The sequence below is a fragment of the Theropithecus gelada genome, chromosome 7b (assembly GCF_003255815.1).
Source record: "Theropithecus gelada isolate Dixy chromosome 7b, Tgel_1.0, whole genome shotgun sequence".
Lineage (NCBI taxonomy): Eukaryota > Metazoa > Chordata > Mammalia > Primates > Cercopithecidae > Theropithecus > Theropithecus gelada.
In genome coordinates this window covers 61,060,228-61,080,711 of record NC_037675.1, presented here as the reverse complement: position 1 = coordinate 61,080,711, position 20,484 = coordinate 61,060,228, and the positions used below count along the sequence as shown (strand labels likewise).

General features: G+C 42.6%; 1 protein-coding gene across 1 annotated transcript in view; it reads left to right on the top strand.

Moving 5' to 3' along the window:
• Window positions 1-20,484, top strand: part of RTN1 (reticulon 1) — a 282,864-nt gene that overhangs the window by 132,125 nt on the left and 130,255 nt on the right. Inside the window, exon 3 of the mRNA XM_025392989.1 lies at window positions 12,141-12,890. Coding sequence (XP_025248774.1) covers window positions 12,141-12,890 — 750 coding nt within the window. The remainder of the gene's footprint in view (window positions 1-12,140; window positions 12,891-20,484) is intronic.

Here is a 20,484-nt window from a genome sequence, read left to right as displayed (position 1 = left end):
GGCACAAGGGTGGGCTGCTCTGCCATGTGGCCTCCAGGAATATTGTGCAAGCAGGAGTTTCCTCAGTCTTAGCAGTTTGGGTGGTTAGACAGAGGCCTCTGCATGTGAAACCGGAAGGATGTGTGCCTCAGAAAGGGAAGAACCATCCAAGATAAGAATTTTCTTCCCTGTCCCATCAAACAAGCTCATTGTTCCCCTGTTCATTTTATTCACTCAGGCTCACCATTTCTGAGTAGCTTTTGAAACCCCTCTTTTTCTCACTCACCACATGAATCAGACCCCAAGTCAATGATTTCTCTCTTTTCTCTTCTCTTTTTCTCCTCTTTCTATCTTATGGCCACCACAACTCATACCCTACCTCCAGTTGTCATAATTCAACAATTGCACTATCCTGTTAATGGGTTATCCTCCTTCTACTTCGCTCTTTTTTTTTTTTTTTTATGAGACAGAGTCTCGCTCTGTTGCCCATGCTGGAGTGCAGTGGCATGATCTCGGCTCACTACAACCTCAGCCTCCCGGGTTCAAGTGATTCTCATGCCTCAGCCTCCTGAGTAGCTGGGATTACAGGTCTCCGCCACTACGCCTGGCTAATTTTTGTATTTTTAGTAGAGACAGGGTTTTGCCGTGTTGGCCAGGCTGGTCTCCCCCAAACTCCTGACCTCAGGTAATCTGCCTGCCTCAGCCTCCCAGAGTGCTGGGATTACAGGCATGAACCACTGTACCTGGCCTTCCCTCCCTTTTAAGCTCCTCCTAACCCTTCCAGGGTCCACTAATGCCTACCTGATAAAAGACTGACTTTTTTTTTTCTTTTAAGCTCGGGGTACATGTGCAGGATGTGCAGGTTTGTCACATAGGTAAACACATGCCATGGTGTTTTGCTGCACAGATCATTCCATCACCTAGGAATTAAGCCCGGCACCCATTAACTATTCTTTCTGATGCTCTCCTTCCTCCACCTTCACCCTCCGACAGGCCCCAGTGTGTGTTGCTCCCCCTCAATGTGTTCATGTGTTCTTATCATTCAGCTACCACTTATAAGTGAGAACATGTGGTATTTGGTTTTCTGTTCCTGCATTAGTTTGGTAAGGATAATGGCCTCCAGCTGCATCCATGTCCCTGCAAAGAACATGATCCTGTTCCTTTTTATGGTTGCATAGAACTCCATGGTGTATGTACCACATTTTCTTTATCCAGTCTATCACTGATGAGCATTTGGGTTGGTTCCATGTCTTTACTATTGTAAATAGTGCTGCAATAAACATACGTGTGCCTGTATCTTTATAATAGGATGATTCCTATTCCTTTGGGTATATACCCAGTAATGGGATTGCTGGGTCAAATTGTATTTCTGCCTCTAGGTCTTTGAGGAATCGCCACACTGTTTTCCACAATGGTTGAACTAATTTACACTCCCACTAACAGTGTAAAAGCGTTCCTTTTTCTCCACAACCTCACCAGCATTTGTTGTTTTTTGACTTTTTGGTAATAGCCATTCCGACTTGTATAAGATGGTATCTCATCGTAGTTTTGATTTACATTTATCTAATTATAAGTGCTGTTGAGCTTTTATTCATATTTGTTGTCTGCTTGTATATCTTCTTTTGAGAAGTGTCTGTTCATGTCCTTTGCCCAATTTTTAATGAGGTTTTTTTTTCTTGTAAATTGCTTAAGTTCCTTGTAGATGCTGGATATTAAACCTTTGTCAGATGCATAGATTGCAAATATTTTCTCCCATTCTGTTCTGTTCACTCTAATGATAGTTTCTTTTGCTGTGCAGAAGCTTTTAGTTTAATTAGATCCCATTTGTCAATTTGAGCTTTTGTTGCAATTGCTGTTGGTGTCTTTGTAATGAAATCTTTGCCCATGCCTATGTCCTGAATGGTATTGCCTAGATTGTCTTCTAGGGTTTTTATAGTTTTGGGTTTTAAATTTAAGTTTTTAATCCATCTTGAGTTGATTTTTGTACATGTGTAAGGAAAGGGTCCAGTTTCAATTTTCTGTATATTGCTAGCCAGTTATCCCAGCACCATTTTTTAAATAGGGAATTCTTTCCCCATTGCTTGTTTTTGTAAGGTTAGTCAAAGATCAGATGGTTGTAGGTATGTGGTCTTATTACTAGGTTCTCTATTCTGGTCCATTGGTCTATGTGCCTGTTCTTGTACCAGTACTATGCTGTTTTGGTTACTGTAGCCTTTTAGTATAGTTTGAAGTCAAGTAGCATAATGCCTCCAGCTTTGTTATTTGTCTTAGGATTGTCTTGGCTATTCTGGCTCTCTTTTGGTTCCAAATGAATTTTAAAATAGTTTTTTCTAATTCTGTGAGGAATGTCAATAGTAGTTTAGTGGGAATAGTGTTGAATCTATAAGTTGTTTTGGGGAGTATGGCCATTTTCATGATATTGATTCTTCATATCCATGAGTATGGAATGTTTTTCCATTTCTTTGTGTCATCTCTGATTTCTTTAAGCAGTTGTTTGTAGTTCTCCTTGAAGAGGTCCTTCACATCCATTGTTAGCTGTATTCCTAGGTATTTTATTCTTTTTTTGGCAGTTGTGAGTGGGAGTTCATTCATGATTTGGCTCTCTGCTTAACTGTTGTTGGTGTATAGGAATGCTAGCAATTTTCGCACATTGATTTCATATCCTGAGACTTTGCTGAAGTTGCTTATCAGCTTAAGAAGCTAATGGACTGAGAAAATGGGGTTTTCTAGATATAGAATCATGTCATCTGCAAACAAAGATAGTTGGACTTCCTCGCTTCCTATTTGAAAACAATTTATTTCTTTCTCTTGCCTGATTGCCCTGGCCAGAACTTCCAATGCTGTGTTGAATAGGAGTGGTGAGAGAGGGCATCCTTGTCTTGTGCTGCTTTTTAGTAGGAATGCTTCTAGCTTTTGCCTATTTAGTATGATATTGGCAGTGGGTTTGTCATATATGGCTCTTATTATTTTGAGGTATGTACCTTTAATACCTAGTTTATTGAAAGTTTTTAATATGAAGGAATGTTGAATTTTATTGAAGGCCTTTTCTGCATCTTTTTAGATAATCGTGTGGTTTTGTCTTTAGATCTGCTTATATGATTAATCACATGTTTTGATTTGCATATGTTGAACCAAAGTTGCATCCCAGGAATGAAACCTACTTGATGGTGGTGGATAAGCTTTTTGATGTGCTGCTGGATTCAGTTTGCCAGTATTTTATTGAGGATTATTGCATCAGTGTTCATCAACAATATTGGCCTGAAGTTTTATTTTTTTGTTGTATCTTTTCCAGGTTTTGGTATCAGGATGATGCTGGCCTCATAGAATGAGTTAGGGAGGAGTCCCTCCTTTTCAGTTTCTCTGGAATAGTTTCAATAGAAATGGTACCAGCTCTTCTTTGTACCTCTGGTAGAATTCAGCTGTAAATATCCTTGGTCCTGGGCTTTTGGTTGGTTGGTAGGCTATTTATTGTTGTCTCAATTTCAGAACTTGTTGTTGGTCTATTTAGGGATTCAGTTTCTTCCTGGTTCAGTCTTTGCAGGGTGTATGTCTCCAGGAATTTATCCATTTCTTCTAGATTTTCTAGTTTCTGTGCATAGAGGTGTTTATAGTATTCTCTGATCATTGTTTGTATTTCTGTGGGGTCAATGGTGATATCTCCCTTATCATTTCAGATTGTGTTTATTTGATTCTTCTCTCGTTTCTTCTGCATTAGTCTAGCTAATGGTTGATTTAAAAAGAAATTTTAAAAAAAACAGCTCCTAAATTTGTTTATTTTTAAAGGGTTTTTCATGTTTCTGCCTCCTTCAGTTCATCTTTGTTCTTGTCTTCTGCTAGCTTTGGGGTTTGTTTGCTCTTGGTTCTCTAGTTCTTTTAGTTGAGATGTTAGGTTGTTAACTTGAAATCTTTCTAGCTTTTTAATGCGGGCATTTAATGCTATAAATTTCCCTCTTAACACTGCTTTAGCTGCATCCCAGAGATTTTGGTATGTTGTCTCTTTGCTCTCCTTAATTTCAAAGAACCGCTTGATTCCTGCCTTAATTTTACTATTTACCCAAGAGATTCAGGAGCATGCTGTTCAGTTTCCATGTAGTTGTGTGGTTTTGAGTGAATTTCTTAATCTTGAGTTGTAATTTGATTGTGCTGTGGTCTGAGAGACTGTTTGTTATTATTTCACGTCTAATATTGTCATTGGGGTGTTAAATTCTCCCACTGTTATTGTGTGAGAGTCTAAATCTCTTTGAAGGTCTCTAAGAACTTGCTGTATGAATCTGGGTGCCCACATGTTGTGTGCATATGTATTTAGGATAGTTAGCTCTTCTTGTTGAATTGAACCCTTTACCATTATGTAATGTCCTTCCTTATCTTTCTTGGTATTTGTTGGTTTAAAGTCTATTTTGTCAGAAACTAGGAGTACAACCCCTGCTTTATTCTATTTTCCATTTGCTTGGTAAATTTTCCTGCATCCCTTTATTTTGAGCCTATATGTGTCTTTGCATGTGAGATGGGTCTCTTGAAGACAGCATACCAATGGGTCTTGGTTCTTTATCCAGCTTACCACTTTGTGTCTTTTAATTGGGGCATTTAGCCCATTTACATTTAAGGTTAGTACTGTTATGTGTGGGTTTGATTCTGTCATCACGATGCTAGCTGGTTATTTTTCAGACTTGTTTATGTGATTGCTTCATAGTGTCACTGGTCTGTATAGTTCAATGTGTTTTTGTAGGGGCTGGTAATGGTTTTTCCTTTCTATATTCAGTGTTTCCTTCAGGAACTCTGGCAAGGCAGGCCTGGTGATAACTAATTTCCTTGTCTGAAATGGATCTTATTTCTCCTTTGCTTATGAAGCTTACTTTGGCTGGATATGAAATTCTGGGTTGGAAATTCTTTTCTTTAGGAGTGTTGAATATTGGCCCCGAATCTCGTCTAGCTTATAGCGTTTCTGCTGAGAGGTCCACTGTTAGTCTGATGGGCTTCCCTTTATAGGTGTGCTGGCCTTTCTCTGTGGCTGCCCTTAACATTTTTTCTTTCATTTTGACCCTGGAAATTTTGATGATTATGTGTCTTGGGGATGATCTTTTCATTGATTATCTTGCTGGGGTCCTCTGCATTTCCTGAATTTGAGTGTTGGCCTGTCTTACTAGGTTGGGGAAATTCTCCTGGATAATATTCTGAAGTATGTTTTCCAGCTTGGTTCTATTCTCCCCATCTCTTTCAGGTACCCCCATTAGCTGTAGATTCAGTCTCTTTACATAATTCTATATTTCTCAGAGGTTTTGTTCGTTCCTTTTCTTTCTTTTGTCTCTATTCTTATCTGCCTGTCTTATTTCAGAAATATACTCTTCAAGGTCTGAGATTCTTTTCTCTGCTTGGTCTATTTTGCTATTAATATTTGTGATTGCATTGTGAATTCCTTGTAGTGTGTTTTTCAGCTCCAGCTGGTTGGTTATGTTCCTGTCTAAACTGGCTATTTTGGCTGTCAGCTCCTGTATTGTTTTATCGTGATTATTTACTTCTTTGTCAATGGTTACCACATGTTCCTTTAATATAGCAAAGTTTTTTTATTACCCACCATCTGAAGCCTACTTCTGTCATTTCAGCTGTCCCAGCCTCAGCCCAGTTCTGAGCTCTTGCTGGGAAGGTTTGCAGTCATTTGAAGGAGAAGGGGCACTCTAGCTTTTTGAGTTTTCAGGGGTTTTGCACTGATTCTTTCTCATTTTTGTGGGCTTAACTACCTTCAGTCTTTGAGGTTGCTGACTTTTGGATGGGGTTTTTATGGGTTTTTTTTGTTTTGTTTTGTTTTATATTTGTTCTTCTTTTAATAATTTGTCCACTCTGCTGTAGGGCTGCTGCGGTTTTTTTGGGGTCCACTCCAGACCCTAGTTGTCTTGGTTTTTCCCATACCTGGAGGTATAAGCAGTGAAAGTTGGGAAACAGCAAAGATGGCAGCCTGCCTCTTTCTCTGGAAACTCCATCCCAGGGGAGTACTGACCTGTTGCCAGCCCGAATATGCCTGTAGGTGGTGGCTAGAGACCCTGGTTGGGAGGTCTCACCCAGTCAGGAGGAAAGGCATCAAGGGCACACTTAAAGAAGCAGTCTGGCTGCCTTTTGGTAGGGCAGCTGTGCTGTATCCCTTCAGCCCCAATTAATTTGGGCTTTCCAAGCCCCACAGGCTGGACCAGCTGAGAAGCCTGAATGGCCAAAATGGCAGCCTGTCCTGTCCCTCAGGCACTTCACCCAGGGAGAATATGAACAGGGGTGAACAGAGACGCCAGCTGGGAGGACCCACCCTGCAAGGAAGAATGGATTGTGGTCCCACTTAAAGAAGCAGTCTGGCCATGCCTCGACAAAATAGCTATGTCATGGTGAGGAACTGCCTCTGCCCCTGTCAGCTTGGACTCTCCAAAGTCCACAGGCTAGAATGCCAGCCCAGGGGGGAGCCCCTCCCCTCCTCTGAGCACTCCATCCCAGGGAGAGATCAGAGCTCTGTCCCTAATATGTGCCAACAGATGTGGCTGGAGGGTCCAGCTGGGAGGTCCCACCTAGTGCGGAGGAATGGATGGCAGCCCTGCTTAAAGGAGCAGTCTGGCCAGCACAGTGACTCATGCCTGTAATCCCAGCATTTGGGAGGCCAAGGTGGGCGGATCACTTGAGGTCAGGAGTTCCAAGACGAGTGTGGCCAACGTGATGAAACCCTGTCTGTACTAAAAATACAAAAATTAGCCAGGCGTGGTAGGGCACCCCTGTAATCCCAGCTACTCTGGAGTCTGAAACAGGAGAATTGCTTGAACCTGGGAGGCGGAAGTTGCAGTGAGCAGGGATTGCACCACTGCACTCCAGCCTGGGCAGCAGAGCGAGACTCTGTCTCAAAAGAAAGAAAGAAAGAAAAAAATCTGTCTGACCACAATCTGGCAAAGCCCCTGTGTTGTGCTGTTGGGGGGACCCTTCCTTCACTGGACCATTTGGCTGGAATGACTGAGTTGACCAAACTGTAGAGATGGTGACCCCCACTCCCACTGGGACTCCATCCAGTCTCAGGCAGGCTCTACCCTGTTGCTGGTGGCTGACTGGAATTCCAAGCCAGTGGGCCTTATCTTGTGACGTGCCATAGAAGTGGGGCCCACAAAATGGCACTGCTTAGCTCCCTGGATTCTGCCCTTTTCCTAGAGGTATGTGCGGACCTCCCACCTTGCCTAAGTAGCAGGCACATTTGTTGGGGGATCATGGGGCTGGAGTATGCAAAGCTCCTGGGTCTCTGTGCATGCCTGAGCGGCTGCTCTGCCAAGACTCCACATAGGTCTGTGTGTTGGATCCAAGGCCCTGGTGGCATGGACTCATGAGGGGATCCCCTGATCTGAGAGTTGCAAAGATCCATGGAAGAAGTGTGGTTTTCCGGGATCACACAGTCACTCACTGCTTCCCTTGGCTGGGAGGCAGGGGGGTTCCCTTGGCTTTGTGTTGCTCCTGGGTGGACTGTCACCCCACCCTGCTTTTCTTTATTCTCCACGTGTTGTTTTCCTAATCAATCCCAGTGGGAGAACCCGGATATTTTAGCTGAAGGTACCGTATTCATTTGCCCCTTTCGTTCCTCTCCGTAAGTGCCAGGGACTGCAGCTGATTATATTTGGCCATCTTGGCCCCTCCATATGCCTATTTCTTCAGGACTGACTTTTGAACTAGTTTTCAGGGCCTTCCATGACCAGGGGCTGCTTCCATTTTCAGTTACATCAACCCTGCATCATTCCCAACAATACTCCAGTTAAACGTTTGACTTTGTACTTCTTTGAGCAGACCCCTTCCTTTTTCACCTCCATACCTTTGCTTTTGGAGTTCACTCTTGGACAATGCCTGCCTTTCAAGGTTCTATTTGTGTTCCAAGATCAATTCAAGTGCAGCTTCCTCAATGACCTCCTCTAAGTTCCTCTAGAACGTTGTACAGCACAATTGCACCTAGCCCATTCTGTTTTGTTTTCTTCTTATTCTCTGGGAGAGGCAGGGAATACTGTGAGTCATAAACATAGTAATGGTAATTGGGACCTAGTGATGGTGGAAATGGGTAAAATCACCTTGAGATGGACTGGAGTAAGAAGAAAGCCTAGGGAAGAACTCTGGGGGAGACCAACATTTCATATCTGGAAAGAGATGAGATCCAGGAGAGCTAGAAGGAAAATCTGAAGAAAGTAGAGTTGCAGACACCAAAGGAGGAGTGGGCAGTATGTCAAATACTTTGAGAAGTCAAATAAGATGAGAACTCAAAAGCGACTGGGAAGTTGCCAGTGAACTGAGACAAGCGGTAAGGGTACAATCCAGAGTGAAATAATGTATTCACTATAATTCAGGTAAATCCCCAAATCTTGGTAGCTTAACATAATAAAAGCATTACTTTTCACTCATAATACAGACCAATGTTAGTTCTCCTGTAAGTTTAAATTGAAGGCCAAGCTTCCTTCTGTTTTTTTTTAAAACAGCTTTATTGAGATATAATCCATATACTATACAATTCATTTAAAGTGTACATTTCCATGGTTTTTAGTATATTCACAGAGTTGTGATCCATCACTGCAATAAATTTTAGAGCATTTTATTACCCCAAAAAGAAACCCTGCACCCCCTTTTCTCACCCTCCAAATCTCCTCACTCCCTACAACTACTAATCTACTTTCTTTCTCCATAAATTTACTTATTCTGGACATTTCATATGAATGCAATCACATAATATGTGGTCCTTTGTGACTGTCTTATTTCACTGTTTTCAATATTTAGCTTTGTTGTAACACATATCAGTACTTCATTCCATGTATGGCTATATTACATTTTTATTTATCCATTTATCAGTTGATGGATGTTAGATTGTTTCTACCTTTTCTGGCCATTATGAACAATGCTCTTATGAACATTCATATACAAGTTTTTTGTGTGGACATATACTTTCATTTCTCTTGGGTAGATATCTAGCAGTGGAATTACTGGGTCATAGGATAACTCTATGTTTAAATGTTTAAGGAGCTGCCAGGCTTTTGTCCAAAGCAGTTACAACATTTTTCATTCCCACCAGCAGTGCATAAAGGTTCCAATTTCTCTAAATCTTTGCCAGAACTTGTTTTTATCTGACTTTTTGATTATAGCCATCCTAGTGGGTATGAAGTGGTATCTCACAGTAGTTTTGATTTGCATTTTCTGGGTGAATAATGACGTTGGGCATATTTTCATGTGCATTTTGGCCATTTGTAAATTGCCTTTGGAAATCTATCTATTGAAGTTCTTTGCCCATTTTTAATTGGCTTGCCTTTTATGATTGAGTCATAATAGTTTTTTATATATTCTAGATATGAGTCCCTTATCAGATATATGATTTGCAAATATTTTCTTCTGTTCTATTGATTGTGCTTTCACTTTCTTTATGGTATTCTCTGAAGCACAGAAGCACAGTATATTAATTTTTCTTTTGTTGCTTCTGTTTTTGGTGTCATATCTGTGAAACGATTGTCTAATCCAAGGTCATGAAAATTTACTTCTATGTATTCTTCTAGAGTTTTATGATTTTAGCTCTTATATTTAGGCTACTGACCCATTTGAAGGAAATTTTAAAATGTGACATGAGGTAGGGGTTTAATTTCATTATTTTGCTTGTGGTTATCCAGTTCACTTTTCTTCTGCTTCTCATGTTCCAAAATATAACTTGCCACATCTCAGACTGCATCCCCCTTTTAAAAAGATGTAGCATGATATAGTGTAAAATACATGAAATAGATATGCATTCAAATTCAGGTCAAATAATTTCTAACCATCTAGGTATATCATCTAGGGTCCTAGCAGGAAAAAAGTGACACACTCAAAGGTTGTGACTGAAGAGAGTTTAAAGAAGGGGCTAATTACAGATGTGTAAAGATGGCCAAGAAAACCAACAAATGATGCCAAAGCCTTAACATTAGGGAGGTGTTACTACCCCTAGACCTAAAGACCAAGAGGAAGGAACAGCATTCTTGAAGCCTGCTAAGAGCTGGAACTTCAGAAGCAGCAAGGGGTATAAATAGCTCAACATCTCCTTCATCCCAACCCTCAGGCTTCCTATTGGCTAAAAACAACCAGGAACCAGAGGGACAGAAATCCTGGGTATGCCTTCTATATAGGTCAGCCTCTCAGAGCATAGGAGAGGGCAGAGAAAGGAATGGATCCAAGCAGGCAAAGAGAGAAAACCACTACAGTGACCTTGGACAAGTAACTTAATCTATTGTCCCTAGACCCTAAGTTCCATGTGTAAAATGCCTGGCACCCAGCAGAAGATGCTGCTGCTACTAGCAGTGCTCTGGAGGTACAGAACATTTTCCTAATTTACGCCACTCCTTATCTTCTTTCTCAGTGCTCTGGACAACCATTCAGAAGTAAACTGGTGAAGCTTTTACACTTTTCCGCTGTCTGAAATAGTATCAAACAACTACGTGTACAACTTATTAAGGGACTAACTCCTGTAAAAATAGAGTTGGGGATCATAAATTTTTAAAAACAAGAATCATATGAGAGATAATGAAGTAGTTGTTGTTTTAAGTTACTGAAAAAAGGGGGGAAACCCATAGATCATATCCTTCCTCTGCTTAAAGCCCTCCAATATCTTCTAATCTCACTCAGAATAAAAGCCCTATGAGATCCTACATGATCTGCCCCTACTCCCCATGTCACTGATCTCCTATTTCTTAACTTTCCTCTGGATATCTTCATGAGTCACTCACCTGCTTCAAGTGTTAAATGTAGGTTACTTTCTCAATGAGGCCTATACGGACTCACCTGTTTAAAATTGCAAACTCATCTCCACCCTGACCCAGAACTTGTGTTTCCCTTACCCTACTCTACTTTTTTCCATAGCACTTAACATCTTCTAACATACTATATACTTTACTTATTTACTATATATATTGTTTGTATATTGTGTTCCCTCCACTAGAGTATAAGCAGAGACTTTGTTACCTGTTTCATTCACTAATATATCCCAAGTGTGTAGAAAAGGGCCTAACACATATTAGGTTCTCAATAAATAACAGATGAATGAATATGGATAAAGAATAAAATCAATTCTGCTTCATAAAGAATTAGGAAAATCTAAAATGTTTTATCCATTGGTGTTCTCCCACAGTCCTAAAGCCACAGGTCCCTCAAAGCTTTGGATAAATGCAACTAGTTATTGCTAACAAAAGGACCAGATCTCACTAAGATATTCTGAAATAAAGCCCTTCTGTATGGCAAGGGAAAACAAAGCTCTTGAACACTGTTGTCATGGTGATCCCAGGTCGTCTCATCTACCGGAGAGAAAGCTCAGCAAGATTGCCAGTGTAGCCTTTAGGCCATCTGGATAAACATCAGGCAGAAGGCAGGCATTCATCCAGGGGTCCAGGAGTGACTCTCAGGTTTTGTTCTTCTTGAGAGGAAGTGAAGAGAGAAGAAAGGGAAAGAATACAGTGGGCTGCCACTATGGGAAGCCTTGCAGGATAGTCCATTATGGCAATCTGCACAGCCTGCTTGGTGGAATTGGCAGAAGTGATCTCTTACATTGCTCCACTTAGTGGCAAAAAAAAAAAAAAAAAAAAAATACTGATTCTTATGGGAAATATAAAGCTCAGAAGTCAAGTTGTATCCAAGGCTCAAAATTACCTGTCTTTGTCTTGCTAAAGGAGAGGATGTAAACAGCAATGGACAGGGAATAATAGATGATTTTCAGATTTGTTGATATTGGTGGGCCCAATTAGAGAGCTGTATACATCAGATTATCTGATAAAATCTGTGAAATTGAAAAAGTTCCCCGAGAGAATGAATCAGAAATTAAAACGATGACTTGTATAATCTTCTCTGCATTGAAACAGGAAAACCAACTGAGATTCTGTTGCTAAGATATTGCTGGGTCATTTTTTAAAATAGCTAGCTGAAGATAGATAGGTCTGTAAAACACTGATTAATTGGGCCATAATAGTAATTAGCCTTTTACTTCAGGTGGCCTGTCTTTCCAGCATAGCCCTGGAAACAGATTATTTTTGTGCTAATGAGATATGTGTTTCTCAAGCAATGACAAAACATCTCCCCTAATGGAATTTTGTTTTATCCCTCCTCTCTCTGTCCATCTGTCTGTCCGTGTGTGTGCCTCCCTGGCTCTCCTTCGCTCTGTGGGACGACAGAACCATCTGCTGCAGAATCCCAGGGGAAAGGCAGCATCTCCGAGGATGAGCTGATCATCGCCATCAAAGAAGCAAAGGGATTATCATATGAAACCACCGAGAGCCCACGGCCGGTGGGCCAGCTGGCCGACAGGCCCGAGGTCAAGGCCAGGTCCGGACCACCAACCATCCCCAGCCCGCTGGACCACGAGGCTAGCAGCGCAGAATCGGGGGATTCAGAGATCGAGCTGGTGTCCGAGGACCCCATGGCCGCGGAGGACGCGCTGCCCTCGGGTTACGTGAGCTTTGGCCACGTGGGCGGCCCACCGCCCTCGCCCGCCTCGCCATCCATCCAGTACAGCATCCTGAGGGAGGAGCGCGAGGCCGAGCTGGACAGCGAGCTCATCATCGAGTCGTGCGATGCCTCCTCGGCCTCGGAGGAGAGCCCCAAGCGGGAGCAGGACTCACCCCCGATGAAGCCCGGAGCCCTGGACGCCATCCGGGAGGAGACAGGGGTCCGGGCCGAGGAGCGCGCGCCCAGCCGGCGGGGCCTGGCCGAGCCGGGTTCTTTCCTGGACTACCCCTCAGCTGAGCCCCAGCCTGTCCCCGAGCTGCCCCCTGGAGACGGAGTCCTGGAACCTGAGACGCCCATGTTGCCACGGAAGCCTGAGGAAGATGCAAGTTCCAGCCAAAGTCCTGTGGCCACAAAGGGCTCTGGGCCTCTAGGTCCTGGCCCTCTGCCCCCACTGCTGTTCCTCAATAGGCAAAAAGGTAAAGGATCCGACTGCAACAGGGATGCTTGGTTAGTGTCCTCCCTCTGGGTGCTCTGAGCATTCAGCAGGGGTGGTTCTGGCTCAGCCCCGGAGTCATCCCCATGCTGATCAAACAGTTGACCAGAGAAGAGTTCCAAAGGGGATGGGAGGAGATGAGAGAATTCGGATTTGCAGCTGGGACAGAAGTCGGTGGCAGAACCACATGCTCAGGGCGACTCAGGACTGGCTGAACCGAGCCTCCCTAATAATGAGCGGTTTTGTGTTCACTCCAGGATCTCCTGAATGGAGTACATGCGCCTGTCTTTCCATTCCAGGACTGGATTTCCTTCCCCAGGAAAGCGATGCTTTTCTTGTTATTGTCCAGGCTCCACTCCAGTCCCCCTGCTCAGTCTCTGTAGGTGCTGGAACCCACCACTAGCATGTTCTATTTTGCCAGTCAGGCCTGTTTCTTAAGTGTGCAAAGTGGAGCTCAGCTCCATCCTTTCTCTTACCCAAGGGCAAGGGATTTGGACCTTGATAAGGTTTTTGTGTCCCAGTGAGTCAGGCAAGACAGAGACCACAGTTGGGTCCAGAGTTTTCTCTTGTCCCTAAGCAAGACTGAAGGTGATTCATTCATTTTTAAAGTCTCTTTTACTTAGAATGAATTTAATGTGGTCATTATGTTCTCCCTATGAAAAATTTTGAGGTGAGTCTTCAAACGCAAGAAAAAATGGAAGTCATTATTTGTTTTCCAGACACTATATGTGTACAAGAGATTCTTCCCCAAAAATCGTTCACCACACCTGATTGCAGTTGTCTTATGGAATTCAAGAAAGGAATTAGAGTCACATGACTAAGTGAGGTCCTGCTCATTCTATTTTTGTTAATGGGTGAGGTTAGAGAACTTCTACCCAGTTCCTGGGGAGAGAACACTCAGGTAGGACTTTAAAACAAACCCTAACAACTGTATTCAAGGTCCCTCCCACCCCTCTCTTCTACTTTTCAGCTGAGCTGGAGCTCAGCTGAGGGGTAGTGCTTCCTTTAGAAGTGCTTTATTTGCCTTCGCCTTTTGGAGATAAGTGATTTCAAGGGTACACCCTCTTTCCTGTGCCTCTGCTAACTTCAATGATGTTAGCAGCAGTTAAAGTGCTTCATATAAAAATAGAGGACAAAAATCTTTCTCGTTATTTAAATTGGAAGCTAGCTGCTAAATTCTTTAAAATTAACACATTGGAATAGAATGGAGGAACCTAGAGGACTGAAATAAAAAGATACATGGTTGCTGTGGCTCAGACACGTGGCATGGTGTGGGGGCTGATATAATTGACTCTTGATTTCCCAAATAACTCTTCTTAAAGAGCTGAAAGCATATTTCGTGTGTGTGATAGGTAGGGAAGATATTTGAAGACAGATGTAACAGTGGGAATGTGTTTGTTGGGTCAATATTAAAACCATTTTGGATTTTTTTTGCTACTCTCCTGACATGGTAGGAAAAGACCCTGCAGCTTGCAGGGAACCACAGGAAACAGTATTAACATGAACAACCTTCAGCCCCTTGGGGCCCCAAAACAGTCAAGCTTGAGTCATGCTGAGCATGTGTTCATGTCACTGTACTGTAACAAGCATGTGTCTCCATTTTATCCCCTAACTAATGTTCCTGAGATAGTCCCCATGTACACAGTTCAAATATGTTTATTCTCAAAAGTAAATAAATCTGAGAGCTAAAGAGAAAAGGGAACTTTGCATGCCTATTGAGAGACAAGGACAACAGCTGGCACGGACTGACCAGACGCCTGATGAAGAGGTGAGGAGATGGAAAACTGCAGCTGTGAATGCAAAGGCTTCAGAGTATCTTTTATGGCCAATTTGGTGTCATTTGAATCTCTGTAAAAGTTGCCCCATATGGCTTGGACCCTGTGCTGCCAAGTTTAGAAGGTAGAGAGGAGGGAGTGGCAGCCTTTTCAAAAGATGAAGGCATGCCAGGGTGAATAATCTCCACTCTCTTCTGCACTGTGGGGTCCTTTGAAATCTAGTCTCCCACTGAAACTCACTGCTCCACTGCACTATCTATGAAGAGTCTAAAAGGCCATTCTGAGGCAGCCAAGAACTGGAGGTCCTGGGCAGGTGATTCAACAATGCCAGCAGGCAATTTGAGCTCTGAGGTTCTTTTTGGTCTCACTTGCTCTGTCTCAGCAGGTGAGAAAGGATCAGTGCTGCCCAGCCTCCCCGAGGCTGGGTTTTTTTTTTTTTTTTTTGACAGAGTTTTGCTTTTATTGCCCAGGCTGGAGTGCAATGGCGTGATCGTGGCTCACTGAATGTGACCTTAGGTGATCCGCCTGCCTTGGCCTCCCAAAGTGCTGGGATTACAGGTGTGAGCCACCGTGCCCAGCCCCAGGCTATTCTTAATCACTGTTGGTGGACAGCAGGTTTGTGCTCATGCCAAGCTTGTTTCCCGGCAGCAGTGAGGTCAGATCAACTTCTGTGGTTTCCTGCTTTTATCCACTGAAGCTTCTGGCGGTATGCACGCATTTAAGTTTATGCATTCACAAGTATCCAGGGGATAAGCCATCCTGCTGATGCTGGACAGGGTTTCAGAAGAGCCTAGAAATATTTAGAATAATATTTAGGATAAGGTTTGACAAATATTTGATAGCATCATTGCATGCACCAAGGAGGAGCACCAGGGTAACTGCTGCACGGGCTCTAACAAGGCCTGCTTTTGGAGCTTTCTCACCTTTCAGAGACCTCTGCAGTTACTGCACTGGAGACAAAATACAGTTCTTTCTTCATGCTTCAGTTTTCGTCCTTGTATACCCCTGAGCTCTTGCTGCCCTGTATTTCTGCTCCCCAACACCTTCTAGGATGACCTGTTATAAACATTAGATTCTAAAGCAGGTAGATATGTTTTACTTTCTACAAGGTTGGCCATAACTGTTAGGAATGTCCAAGTAAAAACCTAATTTAAAAATTCTCATAAAAGTGCTAATACCCAGTGTGATTAATCAGGATAGGTATGTGATATTTACCAAACCTAGTTGATTGTAGAATATTTTTTATTAGAGTGTGCCATTGGGTTCATATTCCAGGGGAACACCCTTTGGGAAATCTTGGTATCTTTGCCCTTGAGCTTGTTTCCTGCATTCTGATTACTTATCATGCAACTCGTAAGTGTGTGGCTTGGACCAACCACGTTGATATCATGTGGGATGTTGTTAGAAGTGGGGAATCTCAGGCTCCTTCCAAGACCTACTGAATCAAGATCCCCTGTGCATAAGTGCATATGTGATTCTTACACACTTTGAAACTTGGGAAACAGGGTTTTTTTGTTTGTTGTTTTTGTTTTTGTTTTTGTTTTTGAGATGGAGTCCCACTCTGTTGCCCAGGCTGGAGTACAGTGGCGCATCTTGGCTCACTGCAAGCTCCGCCTCCCTGGTTCATGCCATTCTCCTGCCTCAGCCTCCAGAGTAGCTGGGACTACAGGCGCCTGCCACCATGCCCGGCTAATTTTTTGTATTTTTTTTTTTAGTAGAGACGGGATTTCACCATGTTAGCCAGGATGGTCTCGATCTCCTGACCTCGTGATCCGCCCACCTCGGCCTCTCAAAGTGCTGGGATTACAGGTGTGAGCCACCGCGCCCAGCCAGGGAAGCAGGGTTTTAGATGATGGCAGTCTGCTTTCATATTCCTACCTGAAACCGACTCTCTTCTTGCCAAACAAATGGCCTCTCTTCAGTCTCATCTTTCTTGTTTTCTCTTGTAATCTAATATCATACTGATGATCAGTCCTTAAAACGTTAATAATAAAGTAATGTATATTTGTTGTAATAAATTCAAGCTGTACGAAATGGCACAAAATTCAAAGTTAAAGAGTCTGGGCATGGTGGCCCACACCTGTAGCCCCAGCACTTTGGGAGGCCAAGGCAGGTGAATCCCTTGAGCCCAGGAGTTCAAGACCAGACTGGGCAACATGATGAAACTCCATCTCTACAAAAAACACAAAAATTAGTTGGGTGTGGTGGTGCAGGCCGGTAGTCCCGGATTCTCAGGTGGCTGATATGGGAGGATCACTTGAGCCCAGGAGGTCGGGCCTGCAGTGAGCTATGATCATACCACTGCACTCTAGTCTGTGCAACAAAGAAAGACAAAGTTAAAAGTTCCCTACTCAACCCTCCCATCCCTAATTCTCAGACATCACTACAGGCCTTTGTATTGTTGTTTTTGTTTTTTTTTTTATTGTTCTTGTTCTTTTCAGAGAATTTCTTTAAGTATTCAGGCATATATAGTTTTTCACTGAAAAAGTAACATTATATTGAACATACCGTTTTGTAACTTATTTCATTTAACAGTAAAGTTAGGAACAATATCAGCTCACATGGAAATTGTTCACTCCTTCTCAGAACTTTTTCTCCCTTATCGTACTGATGTTTCTCTTTTTTGGTTCTCCTCTTACTCTCTGACCTCTTTTCTAATCTCTTTTGCTACCTCCCTTCCAGTTCCTCTGTGTTGTCCCTGAGTTCTGTCCTTGTCTTTCTTCCTCCCGCATATCCTTGCTGTCAAGGCTGCTGTCACCCATGCAGGTTTTCAGGCACTGCCTTATGTGTGACACTTCTCAAATCTCTTGCTTTGAAGAAGTCCTCTTTTCTAAACTCCAGGCCGATTTCCCTCACTGTGTATTGGACATTCCATAGACCTCCCAAATTCAGTCTGTCCATGTTAATTTGTCAAAATTTGCTCTTTTCCTTCCTCTGTTCCCTTCATGAGCAAATGAGGTGATGAACACTCAACCTCCAGGACTCTAACCCTCTTACAGTTCTAAGTTCTCATACCTTTTGAATACTGTTAGGAATTTATCCCATAGAAATGCTATAGCAGGTGGGCAAAAATATATAAATTATGCACCTGTGTAAATAGAGTCAGAAAGATACATGTGAATATCTTTCCTACAGCATTTTTCATAGTAATGAGAAAGTTGGAAAAAACACTACCAACGGGGAGTTGAGTAAAATGAATTTTCATTCATCCATCCATCGGAGAGCAACAAAATAATTTAAAAGAACTAAGTCTGGATCCAAGTAAAGACTCATTAGCCTGAGGCAAAGTTAAAGTTACTCAGTGCTGACCTGACTATAAATACTTCAGTGGAAGTCTTGCAGTAGTGTTTGGTTATAAAATTATCACCCAAATGATCCAGAATGTTCTTACTATTTGAAAAACTATTATCAAAATAAAAATACAAAAATGTAAAAATTCTCTTTTTGGAACCCTAAAGTATGCAACCAGTGACCCAGGTTGAGAAATATTTCTTTAATCTGGCATGGACTTAAGTGTTGCTTGGGGACCAGGTACCTCAGAACCTTTTGGAGTGCTTGTTCAGAATTCAGATTCTCACTCTACCCCCACCTTAAAACTACGGAATGAGAATTGGCTGGGGCATAGATCTGCACTTTTAATAATGATACTGAAGCTTGAGAATTTCTATTGTAAACAGATGAGCTAAGCAGCCCAGACCTTCTAAGAAAACATGTTGGTGAGCATGCCTTAGACATATCATGCTTTTAAATTAAAGATACTGAGGGGGACTCAGCTGTTTCTATCTCTTTCTGTTAGAGAGGTACCTGTCCATGCCCTGGGAGGCAGGCCTCTGCAGCCTCCTCACCCATGGCCTCCTCTGTGTATAGCAGTTACAGCAGCTTGAGCCTGGAGGGCTCAGCCCCTTGTGGCAGGGAAAAGCCTGTCTTTCCCTTGGAGGGGTGATTCGTGGGATGGCTACCAGATGGCGGTCTTCTCAAATAGAATAGATTTTCATCTGTCCAGCATTTATGATGTTTGTTATTACTTTTCATTATTATACTAGATATTACTTCTATCCTGAAATATTTGGGAGGGAACCAAAATAAGTGTGACCCATGTACTTTCTTCTCATAATTCTAAAAAAAAAAAAAAAAAAAAGTCATTATACCCTAGTCCTGTATGTATTCACTGTCATGACACTGTATTAATATACCAGGCTGTGAAAATTCTTGGAAAGTCTCTTTCTTTCATGGTACAGATATTAGATTCCACTTGAGCTCTGTGCCCCTCCACTGAAGCTGCTGTTCTTTGTCAGCTTTCAACAAGATGGACCAGTAACTGCTGGATAAAGTGTGACTCCTGTGTTGGTGTATGCTATGCCATGGAAATACTTAGATGGAGACATTGATTTTCCACCTTAGACTATTTTTTTTTTTTTTAGACAGGGTCTCACTCTGTCACTCAGGCTGGAGTGCAGTGGCACGATCTTAGCTCACTGCAACCTCTGCTCCCAGGGTCAAGCGATTCTCCTGCTTCAGCCTACTGAGTAGTTGGGACTACAGGTGTGCACCACCATGCCTGGCTAATTTTTGTATTTTTTTGGTAGAGACAGGGTTTCGCTGTGTTGGCCAGGCTGGTCTTGAACTCCTGGCCTCAAGTGATCTGCCCACCTCGGCCTCCCAAAATGTTGGAATTACAGGCCTGAGCCACTGCAACCAGCCCACCTTAGACTATTGAAAGCCACTAAGCTACTTTTGTGAAACTTTGCCCAGTGATAGAAGGAGCTCTTCTGGTCTAGGCAACCCTGGATGAGGCTGCCAGCAGCCAGCTGAATTCATGGCTTTTCCTTCTGAAGCTGTCACAAAATTAGCTCTGTTCCAATTGCATATTGATCTGGGTTTTTTTTTAATGGTGGCTTCACTGAGTGGTGGGGTTTCCTTCTCAGCCTTGGATAGATATTGCCGCCAATCTTGGTGGCCCCAGCACTTATTATTTCTAGGGACAGGTATTCTTACCACTTCAATTCCAAGATGTGTATAAAGATCTAAAATGGTTATTGTACCTTTGTAATACTTTTAATACCAAATCTTTGAGACACAATAAACCCTCCTAGTAAATTTGGTTTGGGCATGCAGTAGGGCATTGATCACCTCCTAAAATGGAATCAAGTCAACCTTAAACTTGCCTGTAGAGAGAGAACTCCCAGGCAGCAAACATTTTTATGCCTCCAAGAGATAATGCTCGTATTTATTAATAGATGGCAATCCTAATTCCCTATGCAGGCTCTTTTCTCCTCTGTTCCTCACATAGATCAACCTCACTTAAAATAATGGAGTTTGGAGGACATAATTCAGATACTTCTAATTCTCAGAGGCAACATGAAGTCAAGGAGATTCTCTACTCTCAAATGCTAACCCTACTTCCCTCTAAAGTCTGGGTGGGACCCTCATAGACATAGTTTCTGCACATCTAGATTCTATCTTTGTGACCCCACAAAACACTCCTGTAATACAAAAATATAATACATAAATTTCACTCAAGGTTATACCAGTCCCACCAAAGCAATACTTTACCTATTCATACATCCATCTTTCCTTTGATTCAACCAATATGGCATAGGAAGTGACTGACACTAGAAATGTAGTGGTTAGCAAAGCAGACTTGAATCTACCCCTCATGGGACTTACATTCTGGTGGAGGAGGGAGTAGACATTAAGAAGAAAATCAACAGAGTGATGTGTAAGAGAGTACCTGGTGGTGGGTGGCACTTAGGAAGGTCAGAGAGAAGGCCTCTGAGAAGGAGGAAACTGAGAAAATCAGCT